This window comes from Gracilinanus agilis, chromosome 2 (genome assembly GCF_016433145.1).
Source record: "Gracilinanus agilis isolate LMUSP501 chromosome 2, AgileGrace, whole genome shotgun sequence".
Taxonomy (NCBI): domain Eukaryota; kingdom Metazoa; phylum Chordata; class Mammalia; order Didelphimorphia; family Didelphidae; genus Gracilinanus; species Gracilinanus agilis.
Window position 1 is genome coordinate 462,192,621 of NC_058131.1, and position 17,042 is coordinate 462,209,662.

At 39.5% G+C, this 17,042-nt stretch overlaps 1 protein-coding gene across 1 annotated transcript in view; it reads left to right on the top strand.

Moving 5' to 3' along the window:
* Positions 1-16,623, top strand: part of RAB15 (RAB15, member RAS oncogene family) — a 61,680-nt gene extending 45,057 nt beyond the window's left edge. Inside the window, exons 2-7 of the mRNA XM_044664846.1 lie at positions 7,903-7,963; positions 8,793-8,853; positions 11,993-12,070; positions 13,508-13,597; positions 16,168-16,233; positions 16,465-16,623. Coding sequence (XP_044520781.1) covers positions 7,903-7,963; positions 8,793-8,853; positions 11,993-12,070; positions 13,508-13,597; positions 16,168-16,233; positions 16,465-16,623 — 515 coding nt within the window. The remainder of the gene's footprint in view (positions 1-7,902; positions 7,964-8,792; positions 8,854-11,992; positions 12,071-13,507; positions 13,598-16,167; positions 16,234-16,464) is intronic.
* The last annotated feature ends 419 nt before the right edge of the window (positions 16,624-17,042 follow it).

Sequence of the window (17,042 nt, forward strand, 5' to 3'; positions counted from 1 at the left end):
TTCTTAGAAAAGCTGTGACTCCAGGCTGAGATGAGAGTTTGAAAGATTATTTCTTTTGGGAAAGATTAAGTAGGAATGTGGGAGAGGTGGTGATGACAAGTAGATTATATGGGAAATGATTCTTGTTTACTCTCAACCTCTTTCTCTACCTGAAACACACAGTGTGTGGGCTGCTAAATGTAAATAGCATTCTTCTTGGACCATAGTGTCCTGTGTTCCTTGGAAGCACATGGCCATCATATCCTGTTACACACTTACCCTTCCTTAGTCTGAGAGTGCTTCACTCCCCGTGAAGAAGGAAGCCTTTTTATCTTTGGCCAAAGTTGAACCAGATAGTGCTGGAAATGAAGGGATTGGGGTATTCAATCATGCATGCATACATTCAGCAAATGTCTGTTGAGTTCCAGTTTTGTACAAGATACTGTGCTAGGTGCTGCCAGGCATTTGAGGACAAATAAGATATGATCTTTACAATTTATCTGGGGAGGCAAGACACTCACACAAATACAAATATAACAAGGCATTTTGCAATCATCCCTGTAATAGAGATACAGATTAAGTACAATAGGAGAACAGAAGGGAGGGATCGCTTCTAGAGGGAGTAACAAGGGGATAGTTCATTGAAGAGGTAGCATTTGAGCTGGCCTTTGAAAAAATGGGGAGAATTTCAATAGATATTAGAGGGAGAATAGTCTGAGAGGAAGGAATTACATAAACAAAAGCAGAGGGAAAAATAAAAGATATCTTGGGAAACAGTAAAGACTCAAGTTTTCTAGAACCCCGGTAAAGGGAATCAAGTCAAATCAACAACCATTTATTATGTACTTAATACATGCCAGCCATTGTGCTGTGTTGGAAATACAAATTCAAGCAGAAAGACAGGCCTGGCCCACACAAGTGCTTACATTCTAATAGGGGAAGATAACACAGAAAAGAAAGCTGAAAATGAATAGAGGTGGGTTGAAGAAGGGATTAAGGGTCATGGTGGAGAAAGTTCAGAGCATCAGGAGTGAAGCTTTAGAGGAATGAAGATATGCCTAACCTAGACCCTTTCCTTAAAACTGAGGTTCCAGGAAGAGAGAATTGATTAGCAAAGGGGCAAGAAACCAAGTAAGCAGGAAGGAAAGGAAAGGGATGCTATCTTAGAACTCTTAGATTGTTTTGCTATTATTATCAATAATATTTCATATTTATATAGTGCTTTAAGATAAATAATGGGGAAGCCATGTGGTGCCAAGAATAGAGCACTGGGCTCAGAATCAAGAAGACTCATTATCATGAGTTCAAATCTGCCCTCAGGTACTTAGAAGTGTGACCTTGAGCACATCACTTAACCATGTTTGCTTCAGTTTCCTCATCTGTAAAAATGAGCCAGAGAAGGAAATTCCAGCATCTGCTCCAAATGGAGTCACAAAGAGTCTAATATGCTTGAAGCAACTGAACAAAATTAAGGTAAATTCCTTAAAATAGCCATACAAAATAGGATTTATCATTCCTATTTTACAGAAGAGTTTGAAGTTCAGAAAAATGAAGTGATTTATCCACCATCGCATAATGTTAGTCAGGATTTGAACCTAATGCACTCTCCATTACACTGAGGAATGGAACATCACCTGGAACATAAAGAATTGAGCTGGTGGCAGCTGGGTAGCTCAGTGGATTGAGAGCCAGCCCTAGAGATGAGAAGTCCTAGGTTCAAATCTGACCTCAGACACTTCCTAGCTATGTGACCCTGGACAAGTCACTTAACCTCCCCTTGCCTAGCCCTTATTGTTCTTCTGTCTTGGAACCAGTACATAGTATTGATTCTAAGGTGGAAGGTTTTAAAAAAAAAAAGAATTAACCCAGTCTACTCAGTTGTCTTTTTGACACTTTCATTTGTTTTTAAATGACATATTTCATTAAGAAATATTAAGGCAAATGTTGGCAGGTGATAGGTTAAGTATTATCCAGGCTAGGGAATTCCAAGAATAAGAAGAATAATGGGGAAGAATAATATTTCATATTTATATAGTGCTTTAAGATAAATAATGGGGAAGCCACATGGTGCCAAGAATAGAGCACTGGGCTCAGAATCAAGAAGACTCATCATCATGAGTTCAAATCTGCCCTCAGATACTTACTAGTGTGACCCTGAGCTCAAGAATATATAGACATGATCCTGGTCCAAAAGCCTACAGTGATACATATAGGGACTTAGGGGTAGAGTTAAGATGCCTGAGCTGTATCTGAGCTGCTGACCAATGCACATGCCAGCTCATTCTCCTAAGGGTCACTCACCTCACTCTTTCTGTTCCCTTCTACGATAGGTTTGGGGGAAGCATATCTATAAGCATATCTATATCTCTATATCTATATCTATATATTTGAGCAGTGTTGTGGGGCAGGGGAAAAGAACATCTTTATTCAGAACTAGAAGTACCTTTCTCAGCTGAGATCGATACCTTCATCAAATGACTCCCCAAGGATCAAGTATCTACATGGAAATAAAAAAAAAAAGTTAATGCCACCTCCACCTGTGAGGTAGAACTTCCCTATCTTGTCTACAAGAAACAGCCTGACTTCACCTGACTTTGCGATGCACAAGGCATTAAATTCTCTGGGCCTCAGTCTTCCAATTTGTATTGTAGATGGTAATTCTTGTACACACCATGGTTTCACATACTAAATTTTTTTAAAAGGCTTTCATAAGCCTTTACTATATTATAAATACATTATTAGTAGTAGTTAATAGATCAGTATGAAAATATTTGTTTTTATTCTATACATATATACATATCTTGTTCAGTCATGTTTCACTCTTCATGACCTCATTTGCAGTTTTCTTGGCAAAGATACTGGAGTTTTTTGCCATTTCCTCCTCTAGCTTATTTTACAGATGACAAGACTAAGGCAAAAAAAGGGGGTGGGAGGGCAGCTGGGTAGCTCAGTGGAGTGAGAGTCAGGCCTAGAGACAGGAGGTCCAAGGTTCAAACCCGGCCTCAGCCACTTCCCAGCTGTGTGACCCTGGGCAAGTCACTTGACCCCCTTTGCCCACCCTTACCACTCTTCCACCTATGAGACAATACACCAAAGTATAAGGGTTTAAAAAAAAAAGGGGGGGGTGGGAGTGTTTAATGACTTGCCCAGGGTCACATAGATAGTATCTGAGGCTAGATTTGAAATCAGTTCTTCCTGACTCCAGGCCTAGTCCACTATACCACTTAACTTCCCTTATGTATACATCTATTCACATCTGTATCTATATCTATATCTGTATCTGTATCTGTATCTGTATCTGTATCTATATCTCTATCTGTATCTATATTTTTATCCTTGCTGTTTCCTCCATTAGAATATAAGCTCTTTGGATAAAAAAAATGGGGAAGGTTCTGTTTGTTCAAAAATATTTATAGCTACACTTTTTGTGGTGTTAAAAAATTGGAAATTGAGGGGATATCCCTCAACTGGGGAATGGCTGATTTGTGATATATGGTGGTAATGGAATACTACTGTACTACAAGGAATGATGAACAGATAATTTAAAAAAACCTGAAAAGATCTATATGAACTAATGCAGAGTGAAATAAGCAGAACCAGAAGAACATCATATATAGTAACTGAAATATTGCAGATGATCAAAAGTAATTGATTTTGCTATTAACAGTGATACAGTGATCCAGAACAATTCTGAGGGACTTATGAAAAAGAACGCTATCTACCTCCAGAGAAAGAACTATTGGAATAGGATTGCAGATGAAAGTGTGTGATTTATCACTTGTTTATATGGGTATATGATTTGGGGTTTTGGTTTTAAAAGATTATTCTATTACAAAAATGAATAATATAGAAATAGGTTTTGAGAGATTATATATATATATGTGTGTGTGTGTGTGTATGTGTGTGTGTGTGTGTGTGTGTGTATACATATATGTCTCCCAGTGAAATTGCTTATGAACTCCAGGAGTGGGGAGGGAAGAGGGGAGGGAGACAACAAGAATCAGCTAACAATGGGGAAAATTTTTTTTTAATTATAATCTTTGAAAATAGGGATTGTTGGAGACCTCTAGATGGCTCAGTGGATTGAAAGCCAGACTTAGAGCTGGGCAGTCCTCGATTCAAATCTGGTCTCAGAGGCTTCTTAGCTGTGTGACCCTGGGCAAGTCATTTAACCTCTATTGCTTAGCCCTTACCGTTCTTCTGCATTGGGACCAATACATAGTATTGATTCTAAAATGGAAGGTAAGGATTTTAGAAAAAAAAACAAACTGGGATTTCATTTCTTCTTGTATCTATCCCTAGGGCCTGGCACATAGTAGATGCTTAATATATGCTTGCTAATTGATAGCAATTTTTGAGTAGCTACTCAACCCTATGCTGATCCTGCAAGGGAACTGCTCAGGGATGTGAATTTACCACAGTAACTGTTCATCCTGGGGAAAGCGAACAAGCCTGAACATCCCATCCTGGCCCACATCCAATATCACCCTTGAATGTGTTTTCTCTTGCTCTTCTTGGCTGCTGGGCATTGCCCACTTGGAAAAGTACAGCTCAATAGATATGAGTCAGCCCTGGCTGGTGAAAAATGAATCATGTCTGACCAGCTTGATTTGGTTCAGGTTGTTTGGTTTTCTTTCTAATTAAATAATTATTGGTCTGGATGGCTAGAAGGAGAGAAAATGGATTTCATCTGTCTAGCTTTTTAGAAAGCTTGCAACACATTCCAATGATGGATTAGTGGGCAAACCCTCTTATGTGGGAGAATGATGTAAAGATCATAGATTTAGAACTGGAAGGGGGTATAAAATTGGATAGCTCCTTTGACTCCATGTACAGTTTTTTCCTTTGCCCCTACACTGCCTCTTCAGCAACTAGCAATAAAGTGAAGCCAAAAAGCTAAAGACCCTCTGATCAAAATATCTGTATTCTCAGAGGCAGAGTCTGAGTTAGTGGAGAGAGTAGAAAAGACCATCCTCTCATATTGATCTCTGAAGTCCCCTCCATCTTTAAATCACATTAGCCCTTGAGAAGGTCTATGGAAGAGGGAAAGGGCCATTAATGTAAGTGCAAGGCTCTATTGCAAATATTAATAATATGGAAATAGGTTTTGATCAATGATACATGTAAAACCCAGTGGAATTGCACGTTGGCTATGGGAGAGGGGTGGGAGAAGGGGAGGGAAAGAACATGAATCATGTAACCATGGAAAAATATTCCAAAATAAATAAATAAATAAATAAATGTTTTTTGAAAAGTAGGTGAAAGGAGGCTTGGCTTGGTAATGTTGAAATTTGAACTTTAAATGATCCTTCTGAATTGTTATGAGTAAATGCAATAAAGGTAGACTGAAGTACATACTCTGAGCAAAATCAGTTTATTAACAGCAAAGCATATAACTATTAACAAAATGGGTCAGAATGTCCACCTCTTTAAGGCCATCTATCCCAGTAGGTGGAAGAAACCTTCTTTATTGGAAACACAGGAAAAGAAGGCAGTCTAGTTGGTTTTGGAACCTTACAATTATTTATACTAGGAAAAATGGATTAGTATTCAGGTGTGGCTAATCATACTCCCATCTGACAATTAAGGAACGATCACATTGCTTTATGGAATTCATCTGCCTCTTAATAATCTTGGCTAGGAAATCAGAAATCAGGTTTGTTGTCTCCTTGAGGGAGATCAAATATCTGCTAATTACACAAGGACAAGTGTTTTGCCTTTTGAGAGGATAGCACCAGGTTAAACTGGTTGGAGCTTACAGAAAACAAATGAATGTCCCAGAGACCAAGTGCCTAAGTGAAAATAATGTTCTTTTTCAACCACACCTTTAAAAATTAACTCAGAGAGAATCAAAACTGAATTTCTAATCAAGATAAGTTGAAGCAGATACTAACTAAATTATAAAAATCAATACAGCATAAAATTAATTACACTGTAAAATCAATAGAGTAGAAATCAGAGGTAAAATTAATTTTTATCTTTTTACAGAGCGAACATTGAAGGCTGGCACTTTTGGGGTAATGAAAGAAGCTAGAATCATTAACACAGAGCAAGGTCCAATACTGAGGTTGGGGTAGAAGAAAAATGAATCAAATACATGAGGTTTAAGTCTGGGTGGATATATTGGGAAGAGGGTTCTCAGTTGGGAGAAAGAGTAACTGGGTATGGTGGCAACGAGGTGGCTCAGTGGATTGAGAGGTAGGCCTCAGAGACAGGAGATCCTGGGTTCAAATCTGGCCTCATATACTTCCTAGCCATGTGACCCTGGGCAAATCACTTAACCCACATTGCCTAGCCCTTATAGTTCTTTTGCCATGGAACTAATATACACTATTGATTCTAAGACAGAAGGTAAGGCTTTAATTTAAAAAAAACAAACAATAATTGAGTGTGAGAGTAAAAACAAAGGGAAGTGGTTTCCTAAGGAGCAAGCCCTAAATGGGGAGAGACAAAGGTTGGGTAGAGTCAAGTCAACAGCAAGTCAATAAGCATTTATTAACTGCCTACTGTGCACCAGGTACCATGCCAACTGCCATCTCTACAAATTGGATGCCATATCCACTTTCTTTTTTTCTTTTATTAATTTTAAACCCTTACCTTCTGTCTTGGAGTCAATACTGTGTATTAGCTCCAAGGCAGAAGAGTAGTAAAGGCTAGGCAATGGGGGTTAAGTGACTTGCCCAGGGTCACACAGCTGGGAAGTGTCTAAGGCCAGATTTGAACCCAGGACCTCCCATCTCTAGGTCTGGCTCTCAATCCACTGAGCTACCCAGCTGCCCTCTCCACTTTCTTACCATGAATTGTTCCCATGATATATTGGTGTTCTTGTTTGGATATCTACTTTTCAGGGTATGAAGGTAAACAGGTACACGGATAATCTGTCTAATACCAAGTCTGTCCCTCTAGCTGATGAAAATCACAGGGCAGTTAGGTGGTACAGTGGAGAAGGGAGGGGGATTAGAGTTAGGAAGACTCATTTTTCTGAGTTCAAATCCAGTCTTAGACTTAGTAGTTGTGTAGCCCTGGACAAGTGATTTAACCCTGTTTGCCTTGGTTTCCTCATCTATAAAATAAGTTGGAAAAAGAAATGGCAAACCATTCCAATATCTTTGCCAAGAAAACCTCAAACGGGGTCAAGAAGAGTTGAATACAAGTGAACAACAACATGGGACACAACCCAAATAAAATGTGAAATGGAGCCCAAAGACTGGCTATGTTTCTGATTGTTTATACTAGTAAACATCACAACATGCTGAGTGTTGTGATCAATTTTCCTGGAGGCATTTGGGAATGGAAAGTACAGTTCTACTCTGCAGTAGAGTCACCTTTGAAGAAGCTCAAAGTATTTCTTGGACTCCTGTCAAATTTACTCCCCATTCCTACTGATGACATATTAGTCTTCATTGCCTCCCCTTGCTGTAAATCTCTCTACACGTGAGCAAATGTTTCTGTTATGGACTGGTTTCAGCATTATTTGGGGCTTGCCTGTGTCATACACCTTAGACACATGTACAGTTCTTAAAGGGCCTGATAATCTTTTGTTTTTTCTTGCCCAGATGCCCAGGAAAAAAACAAGACAAATACAGTTGGTTTGGTTGCTATTTCTAGGGATTAAAACTCAAGGCTGGGTTCTTCCCAAATGTATATATAGGCTTCACACATGAATACAGTAAGACAGATTTTTGATGTTTTAAAGCTGTTAATTGAGGCAACTATGAAAAACTCCCTTATGTTACTTCTGCCTCTTCCTGCTTCCCAAGCAGCCTTCTGTTTCATATAACCTTCAGTCTCCTGACCAGAGTAAGAAAAGGAGTCCTCTAGTCATGCTCCTTATCCCATTATAAATTTTTAGTCTTTCCTGGAGCTTTCTCAAAGCTTATGGCACATCCTCTAACTTGTTCCTTCTTTCCTCTCTCCCGTCAGGAGTTGACTTTAAGATGAAGACTATAGAAGTAGATGGCATCAAAGTTCGGATACAGATTTGGTGAGTTAGATGGGAGAAGAACAAGGAAGCATCAGGCATGTGGGATTGCTTCCTAGCAAAAAGGAGGATGAAGTAGCAGTCCAACTTTAATGCTGGGTTACCCTTAAACTGATCCTGCTTTTGTCTTAGGCTCACCTGAGAAGCCTGAAACATCTCTTGGGGAGGAAAACAACTAAATTTTCTTGTGTACTGTGTTTCAGTTACAGGAATGTGGGTGGAGGAAGAGGGAAAGGAGAGATTGGGGGAGGGGGAAGGAGACCATTGTGTAAAGGCAAGGCACCAGCCAGGACGTCCCAGAGAACTATGGTGTAGTTTCCATATGTGACCGCAAGGAGCCACCATGACTCTCTGTTCCAAAACCTCATGACCACTATTTTAGGGATAGTGTAAGGATTTGTATCTCTACGTTGGAGCAATGTAGGACAGGCTTTCAAGAGATTCCCAGAGAATAGACAGTAGCAGGATAGAAATTGAAGCAGCCCTCTTTCCCATCATCTAGCCATATGCTCTGACTTTCCCAGAGATGCCCAGTTTCATTGCCTTTTCTTGCTCAGCCACATGGTTGCCAGGAGGGCAAGGAGACTATTATGCCTTCCCCTCATGCAAACTCTTCGCCAGATCTAGCTTTTCCTTTTCATATTAGAGTCCCTATTTCCTGCCAAGTACTGAGGTTTAAAGCTCTATTGGTTTGTACATTCAGCTCTCCAGTTGTGAATGTGAATCCTCTATAAAGGATAAAATAATCTTCCCTTTCCTTCTTCCTCCTTCCCTCTGCATCCTTGCTGTACCATGTCTTTACATATCTGGGGAAATTGGTTTTTTGTTTCAGGGATACTGCAGGGCAGGAAAGATATCAGACCATCACCAAGCAGTACTACAGACGAGCCCAGGTAAGTCCCTTGCCTAGAAGTTGGAGGGTAGAGAAGCTTGATTCTGTGGCTTTCTGTGCAAAGGCTGCTGAGAGAAGAACCCTTAGTTTGCATTATAGAGAAGAGTACATAGGCTTCCATATTTCCAGCAAACTCAGCAAACATTTATCAAATGCCTAGTCTAACACTTTTGTGACAGCCTCCTGCTGGGAAGATGGTACAGATTTACCTGTTCTGTCTACATCCTGAAGACAACAAGGAAACAGACAGTATGGGGTTGAGTAGCCTCAGGGGATCAATATAAACTGAGTGGTTTACTTCAATGTTATTATAATATTCCACTAGGAAAGGGACATTTAAGAAGAACCCTGTTGTGCTTTATGGGAAAGATGCAAGAAGTCATGGGCTCTGGGCTTGCAGCCTGTGAGTGTTCAAGACATAGTTACTCATTCTGTTCATTGGATTCCTTCCTTTTTATAATGCTAGGTTCTGGAGGAGAGACAAAATTTAACTAAGACAGCCTCTAACATTTATCTTCAACATTTAACATCATGTCTGGCCCAGAGTGAGTCTCTCACAAATACTTTCTTTTATTAATTTATTTGGTTCATTGATGAAGCTTACAATTTAACAGCAGGTGGGGTTATGATACATTACCATACATCTGATTTTATAACTATGAATATTGATACAGGGTGAAGTCCCTCTATGGTTTAATATATAGCCTTAAAAAAAAAACAAATAAACCCTTACCTTCCAACTTAGAATCAATACTGTGTATTAAATCAAGACAAAAGAGCAGTAAGTACTAGGCAATGGGGATTAAGTGACTTGCCCAGGGTCATACATCTAGGAAGTATCTGAGGCCAGATTTGAATTTAGACCTACCATCTCTAGATCTGGCTCTTACTCCATTGAGCCATCTAGCTGTTCCCTTAATTATGGACTTAGAGAATAGCAATCAATCAACTTAGTAAACATTTAGTAAGTATCTGCTTTGTGTCAGACACTGAACTAAGCCCTGAATAGATACATCTACAGATGACTATAACATAAAATGTAAATGAGGACCTGAGAGAAAAACTCACCAAGGATATCATGAGATCAATTATAAGCAGTTATTAAGTTATATCAAGCAGTTATTAAGGACTTACTATGTGCTACACATTGAATACAAAATGAAATAATCTTTGAAGAAGGTGGCACTTGAAGTAGGGGGTCCCTTGGAGCAACATCCAGTTCACAAACATTTTTCCTACTGTCTGAACACAGTTTTGACAAAAACAAAATTTTTGCTCTTACGGAACTTAGAGTCAGGGGGATATGGCATACACACAAAGAGATACACATAAGTGGATGTGAAAAATTGGGTCACTAAAATATTGTTGATGGAACTGTGAACCAATCCAACCATTTTGGAGAGCAATTTGGAATTATATGAAGAAAGTTATAAAACTGTGTATATCTTGAGACCCCAAAATACCACTATTGGGTCTGTTTTCTAAAGAGATCAGGGAAAAAGGAAAATAACCTATATGTTCCAAAATGTGTATAACAGTTCTCTGTGTGTTGGCAAAGAACTGGAAATTGAGAGGATATCTGTTAACTGGGGAATGGCTGAAAAAGTTGTAGTATATGATTGTGATGCAATACTACTGCACCACAAGAAATGATGAGCATGTTAATTTTTCAAAGATATTTCATTTGGGGGCAGCTGGGTAGCTCAGTGGATTGAGAGCCAGCCTAGAGACGGGAGGTCCTAGGTTCAAATCCGGCCTCAGACACTTCCCAGTTGTGTGACCCTGGGCAAGTCACTTGACCCCCATTGCCTACCCTTACCACTCTTCCACCTATAAGTCAATACACAGAAGTTAAGGGTTTAAAATTAAAAAAAACAAAAAACAAAGATATTTCATTTTACCAATTATATGTAATAATAATTTTCCATATAAGTTTCCTGAAGTTGTAAAATCCAAATTGGCTCCCTCTCTCTCTTTCCGGAGATACACAATTTGATCTGGGTTATACATGTATTATCAGGCAAAACATATTTCCATGTTGTTCATTGTTGTAAGAGAATACTCATATAAAATAAAAACCAAAAAAACTAACATAAAAATAGTATGCTTTAATCTGCATTCTGCTCCAACAATTCTTTCTCTGGAGGTAGACAACACAAGTCCTTCAGGATTGTCCTGGATAATTCATTGTATATAGCTTATAATGTTCTCTGTCTCTTGTTTGGTCATAAATTCTCCCCTTCTTCATAGATCTGACAGAAAAACTATTCTATATTCCCCTAATTGACTTATGGTATTACCCTTTATGTCTAAATCATAAACCTGTTTGGAGCTTATCAAGATAAGATATAGGGTGTAAGATATTGGTCTATACCTAGTTTTTGTCATACTGTTTTCCAGTTTTCCCAGCAGTTTTTGTCAAATAGTGAGTTCTTATCCCCAAAGCTGGGATCTTTGGGTTTATCAAATACTAGATTGCTGAGGTCATTTACCCCTAATCTATTCCATTGATCCACCATTCTGTTTCTTAGCTAGTACCAGATTGTTTTGCTATTATTGCTTTATAGTACAGTTTGAAATCTGGTACAAGCAGGTCAATTAAAAAAAAAAAAACAACTTGGAAAGACCTACATGGAATAATGATGAGTGAAATGAATAAAACCAAGAGAACATTATACATAGCTACAGAATTAATATTTGAAGAATAATTGGTGAATGTCCACCTCCAGAAAAAGAAATGATAAATAGAAGAATGGAAGACATAACTTATATATACATTATTTTTGTTGGGTGATGCCCTCTGTGGTAAAGGGAGAGAGAGGGTGAAAACATCTGGAAATTTTAATGTAAACAACAAACTAATTAATAAAAAGAAGAAAAAGATATAAAAGTGGCTTAATTGAGGATAGAAATTCATTTCCCCAAGGTCAAAGACAATTTTATCATAAGCCAAAGAGGCTTGGACATTAAAATTAAGAGCTGGGGTTGGGCTAAAAAGGGTTAGGTTATATATAACCTATAGGGAAGAAGGGAGATTTGGACCCAGTAGTCATGATACTGACTTCCTAGTTCTCAAGGTGTTTTTCTGTGCATGTCTGTCTATGTGTATCCCTCATTCTCTCTCTCTCTCTTTATCTCAGGGAATATTTTTAGTCTATGATATCAGCAGTGAGCGATCTTACCAGCACATTATGAAGTGGGTCAGTGATGTGGATGAGGTAAGACAAATAGCTTCTCTCTCTTATGTGAAGTAGGAGACCTCAAAGGGTATAGGTGAGATGGGAGAGCTTAGAGCTCAGAGACTTAAGAGAAAATTCTAAGCCCTGGTTCCCATGGATTGAGGACCAAAGCAAGACCACCAGGAAGATCTCAAAGTTATCACATCCTATATCTCCTCCACTGACTTAGTGTGGGGAAAGATTTGCCACAGCTCTCATCCTCATCCATGAACCACTTTTTTTCATAGGCCTCTAGGGCTAGATAGAATAGAATCAAATGGGAATCCGTAGACTTGAGCTCCCCTAACTTTATGACTTTGGACAAACCATCTCACATCTTTGATATTTGTTTTTCTCACTATGAAATGAGGGCTATGAACCTATAATAGAGGGTTCTTATCTATGGGTCCATGCATTGATATCAAGGGGTCCATAAATATGGATATGGGAAATCATTCCATCTTTATTTTCACTAACTTTTAGTTTTATTTTTAATCCTATGTAATTTATTTTATGGGCAGCTTATAGATAAAGTGCCAGGCCTGGAGTCGGGAAGATGAATCTTCCTGAATTCAAATCAAATCATTTAATCCTATTTTGCCTCAATTTCCTCATCTTTATTTTTATTTTTTACTATTCCATTTTCCCCAATTACATGTAATAACAATCTTTAACATGTTTTCTAAAATTTTTGAGATCCATATTCTCTCTCTCTCTCTCTCCCCCCCCTTCCCTAAGATGGTAAGCAATTTGATCTGGGTTATACATGTGTGATCACATATTTTCATTTTGGTCATGTTGTGAAAGAAGATTCATATAGATAAAAACCAAACAAACAGAAAACACACAAATAAGGTAAAAGTTTCCTCATCTGTAAAATGAGCTGGAAAAGGAAATAGCAGATCACTCCAGTGTCGGCCAAGAAAACCTGAAGTGTAGTCATGAAGAGTTAGACAGTACTGAAACGACTGAACAACAACAACAAAATTTTAAAATACATTTAATAGTATTATTCTGAGAAGAGGTCCGACAGGTTTCTCTAGACTCTCAAATAGATCCATGATACATAAATGGTAAAGAGCCTGGTTGATGGGAACCCTTCCAAATATAAAAGTCCCATAAGTCTTAGGAGTATCTGTAAAATGAGAAGGTTTGGCCCAGATCGTGTCTAAGGTCTCTTCTGCCTCTAATATTCTGAGCTCTAAATGTCCAAAGCACCTATCCTAAGCTGCCATAATGGCAATCCTTCTGAGATACTTAAGTTGAACCAGGCTATTGCTAGAGGAAACATATAGATGAGCAGCTTTCTATGCCTCATTGGTTCTTGATCTTATGGATAGTTTTGTGGCAGAACTCTGGGAACAGTGATACTATACAGAAATGGGGAGGAGCTGGAAGAGAGGCAGTAGGCAATAGTGGACTTTTCTTTGTTTCTAGTATGCACCAGAGGGAGTCCAGAAAATTCTTATTGGGAACAAGGCTGATGAGGAACAGAAAAGGCAAGTGGGAAAAGAACAAGGCCAACAGGTAAGTAGGGGGAAGCTTGAGGTATAGAGGACCTGGAGTCAGGAAGGTATGGGTTTAAATCCTAGCTTCAGTCAGGAACTAGCTGTGTGATCCAGGGCAAAACTTGCCTCAGTTTCCTCACCTGTGTAATAGGGATAATAATAACACTTCTTTGGGATGTTTTGAGGTTTAAATGAGAAAGTATTTGTAAAATGCTTTGCAAACCTTAAACAAAGTGCTATATTGGTGTTAGCTATTATTATTATTATTGTAATCCCCTTCCCACTCCATATCCCTTGCAACACCATGGGTGTAAATAAGCTAATCGAGGGGCTCTGATGAAGAATGAAGCTCTATTTTTGAAACACCACTTCACTGAGAATTTTGTCATCATCACTAGTCAACAAGTATGTTAAATATCTACCATGTTATGTAAAGGATGGCAGCATGGAATCCCTGCAAAATACAGGGTCAGCCTCACCCAGAATTCCAGTGCCATCCTTTACATAACACCATGAACTAGACCCGGTAGTAGTTTTTAGAGCCACAAATAAAAAAAAATGAAACCATCTTTGCCTAGAAAGAGCTTATATTCTTTTTGAAAATTCCATTTTTTTCATCTTTGATTTTTTTCTCTTTTCATCTCCCCACTAAAAAAGCAAGAAAAATAAAACCTTTTATAAACATGTATAGTTAAGCAAATAATCACATGTCCCCCCAAAATATGCCTTACTCTGTACTTCGAATCCACCTCTCTATCTAGAAATGGGTGAGGTTCTGGTCTAATAGGGAAGACAACACCCTATAAGGAAGTGGTAGCTAAGGAAGGGAGTTGTGGTCTAGGTAATTACAAGAATTTGAATAGAGTCATAGGATAAGAGAAAGGAAGGAAGCAGGGTGAGGTGCAAAGGTGTATCAGGAGTGGAGGGGCAGTTCAGCTGAATAGGATGTGAAGCATGGTATAGGATGTCACAATATAGTAGATAAGTAAATTCCCAGTAATTCCACTATCCAGAACAGGTTAATCCCAGGGCATAGTCCTAAAAATGAGTAGAATAATTAGGGGAAGGGGCATTTGAGATGAGAGTAGATGTGGTCTCTGGTGGGTTAGATTTTCTAATGGGACAAAGAGCAGACTGGGTGGCAAAATGTCCATGTTTGCCAAGTCCTAGTAGCCTGGTAAATGGCTGCATGGGATGTTGAGTAAGATTTGAAATCATGTCAGTTCCACCTTTCCCACCTTCTCCTCCTTATACCACAATTACTCTAGCCTAAGGCCTCATCACTAATTTTGTCTGGAGCCTCCTAATCAGTCTTCCTGCCTCATCTAACTCCCTGTCCAGTCCATCTTCCACATAGCTACCAGATTGGTGCTCCTAAAGCATAGGTCTGGTCATGTCACTCCATTGCTCAGCAAGTTCCATTGGCTCCCCAGTGCCTCTAATATAAAATATAAATTCCTCTATTTGATGTTTAAAGCCTTTCACAATCGAATTTAAGCCTATCTTTCCAATCTAATTTCTCTCTCTCTTTTTAAAACCCTTACATTCTGTCTTAGAATTGATACTAAGTATTGATTCCAAGGTAGAAGAGAGGTAAGGGCTAAGCAACAGGGGTTAAATGGTTTGTCTAGGTTCACACAGTTAGAAAAAGGCCAGGTTTGAACCTGTCTTCAGGCCTGGTTCTCTGTCCACTGAGCCACCTAGCTGCCTCTTTCTAATCTAATTTCTCATTACTTCCCTTTCCTAAGAAAGTAGAAGAAATGGATAATTCTAATGTAAGTATGCTCCTCCTTGCAGACAGGGACCATTTTTGATTCTCTCTTTGTGCTTGTTGAACTGAACTGAATTGAACTTCCCTCTCTTCACTCAAAGCACATAATGCTGCAGTCAAACTCACCTAATGTTCTTTTTTAAATTAAGAACAAAATGTTTTAATTACATGTAGAAACATTTTTAGCCATCATTATCTGACATTTTGTGACCCCCTTCCCCCAATTTATCCTTCTTTCTTTCTCTCCGTTCAGCCTTTCCCTGTTCATAAATATCACCTGTTGGTCTTCATACATGATGTCCATCCCCCTCCATACTTTTGTATGCTGTCTGTATCCCTGAAAATACTCTGCCTTCTTACTTATTGGAACCTCTAGCTTCATTCAGTGTAGGGCAGGAACTGAGGGCAGGAAATTTTTCAGTAAAAACAATGCCTCTGGCTAGGGCAACCTAGTTGGAGGAGCTTGGTGGAACTCTCTGATAATCAGGAAACTAAGACCCCCTGCCCTCCCTTCTCCAACTTTCTATCATTATCCTCCTCCTCAAGCCAGAGAAGGGGCAGAGATAGGATAAAGAGTAAAAACTTATCCCCTGGAAATGAAGTTAGAAATTATCATGGGAAAACTGGGGGTTGGGAGGCCAGGGATAGAGTTAAGGAGTTGTCTAGGGGACAAAGGGAGAATATCCTCAGGAAGTTGAAAAGATGTGTAATTCCAAGGAAGGGCTGATTTATCCACCAGCTTTTAGTGATGCTCAGGGGCAACTTTCCATCCTTCCTCTCTTGCCAACCCCCTCTCAGGGGTTTTCTTCTCCTTGCAGCTGGCTAAGGAGTATGGCATGGACTTCTTTGAAACAAGTGCCTGCACCAACCTCAACATAAAGGAGGTGAGTGAGCTGAGCTAAGGGTTGGGTTAGGGTGGGGCAGTGGCAAGTGCTTTACTTGAGGAGAAAGCCATAGTGGGGAATTGAGGGAAGGAAAATGGAAAAGGAAATAACTCATAGATCCAAGAATTAACCCTCATACCCTGCCCCTGCCCAGCAGATGATTATGAGGAAGGGAAGAGTCTAGGTGAGAGTGGGAAGATCAGGGCTAACTCATATCTTTTTATCCCTCAGTCCTTCACTCGTCTGACAGAGCTGGTTCTGCAGGCACACAAGAAAGAACTTGATGGTCTACGAGCACATGCCAAGGAAGAGTTGGCACTGGCTGAATTGGAAGAGAAAGACAACAAAACTGAGGGCACAGGGAACTCTTCGAAAAATTGTTGGTGTTGAGGAACCCATGTGGGGCATCCCCTGCCCCATGCCACATTTTCTCCTCCACAGACCAGGGGACAGTAAAGGGCTCTGGGTCTCATTCCCCTACTGCTATTTCCTTCCCTGATAACTTCATTGAATGTCAGTAGGTATCATTGTCCAGCCCCTGAAGCAAGGGTCCTATCCTCTGTTAGTGACCTTTTCTTCCACTCCAGGCACTGGTGTCCTCAAATGTTTTCCCTGAGCCTCAGGCTTCCTGTGTTCCCAAGATGTATAGTGATAAGCATCTACAATCTCTATCCCTTTACTCCCCCATCTTGATCTTTTGAGTCCCTACCTCCTTAGAGAGCCTGAGACCATAGCCACATCCGTTCTTTTGCCTCTCTGACTCACAACCTCACACAACCCATGAACCCATGCTCCTCTACTCTTTGTTA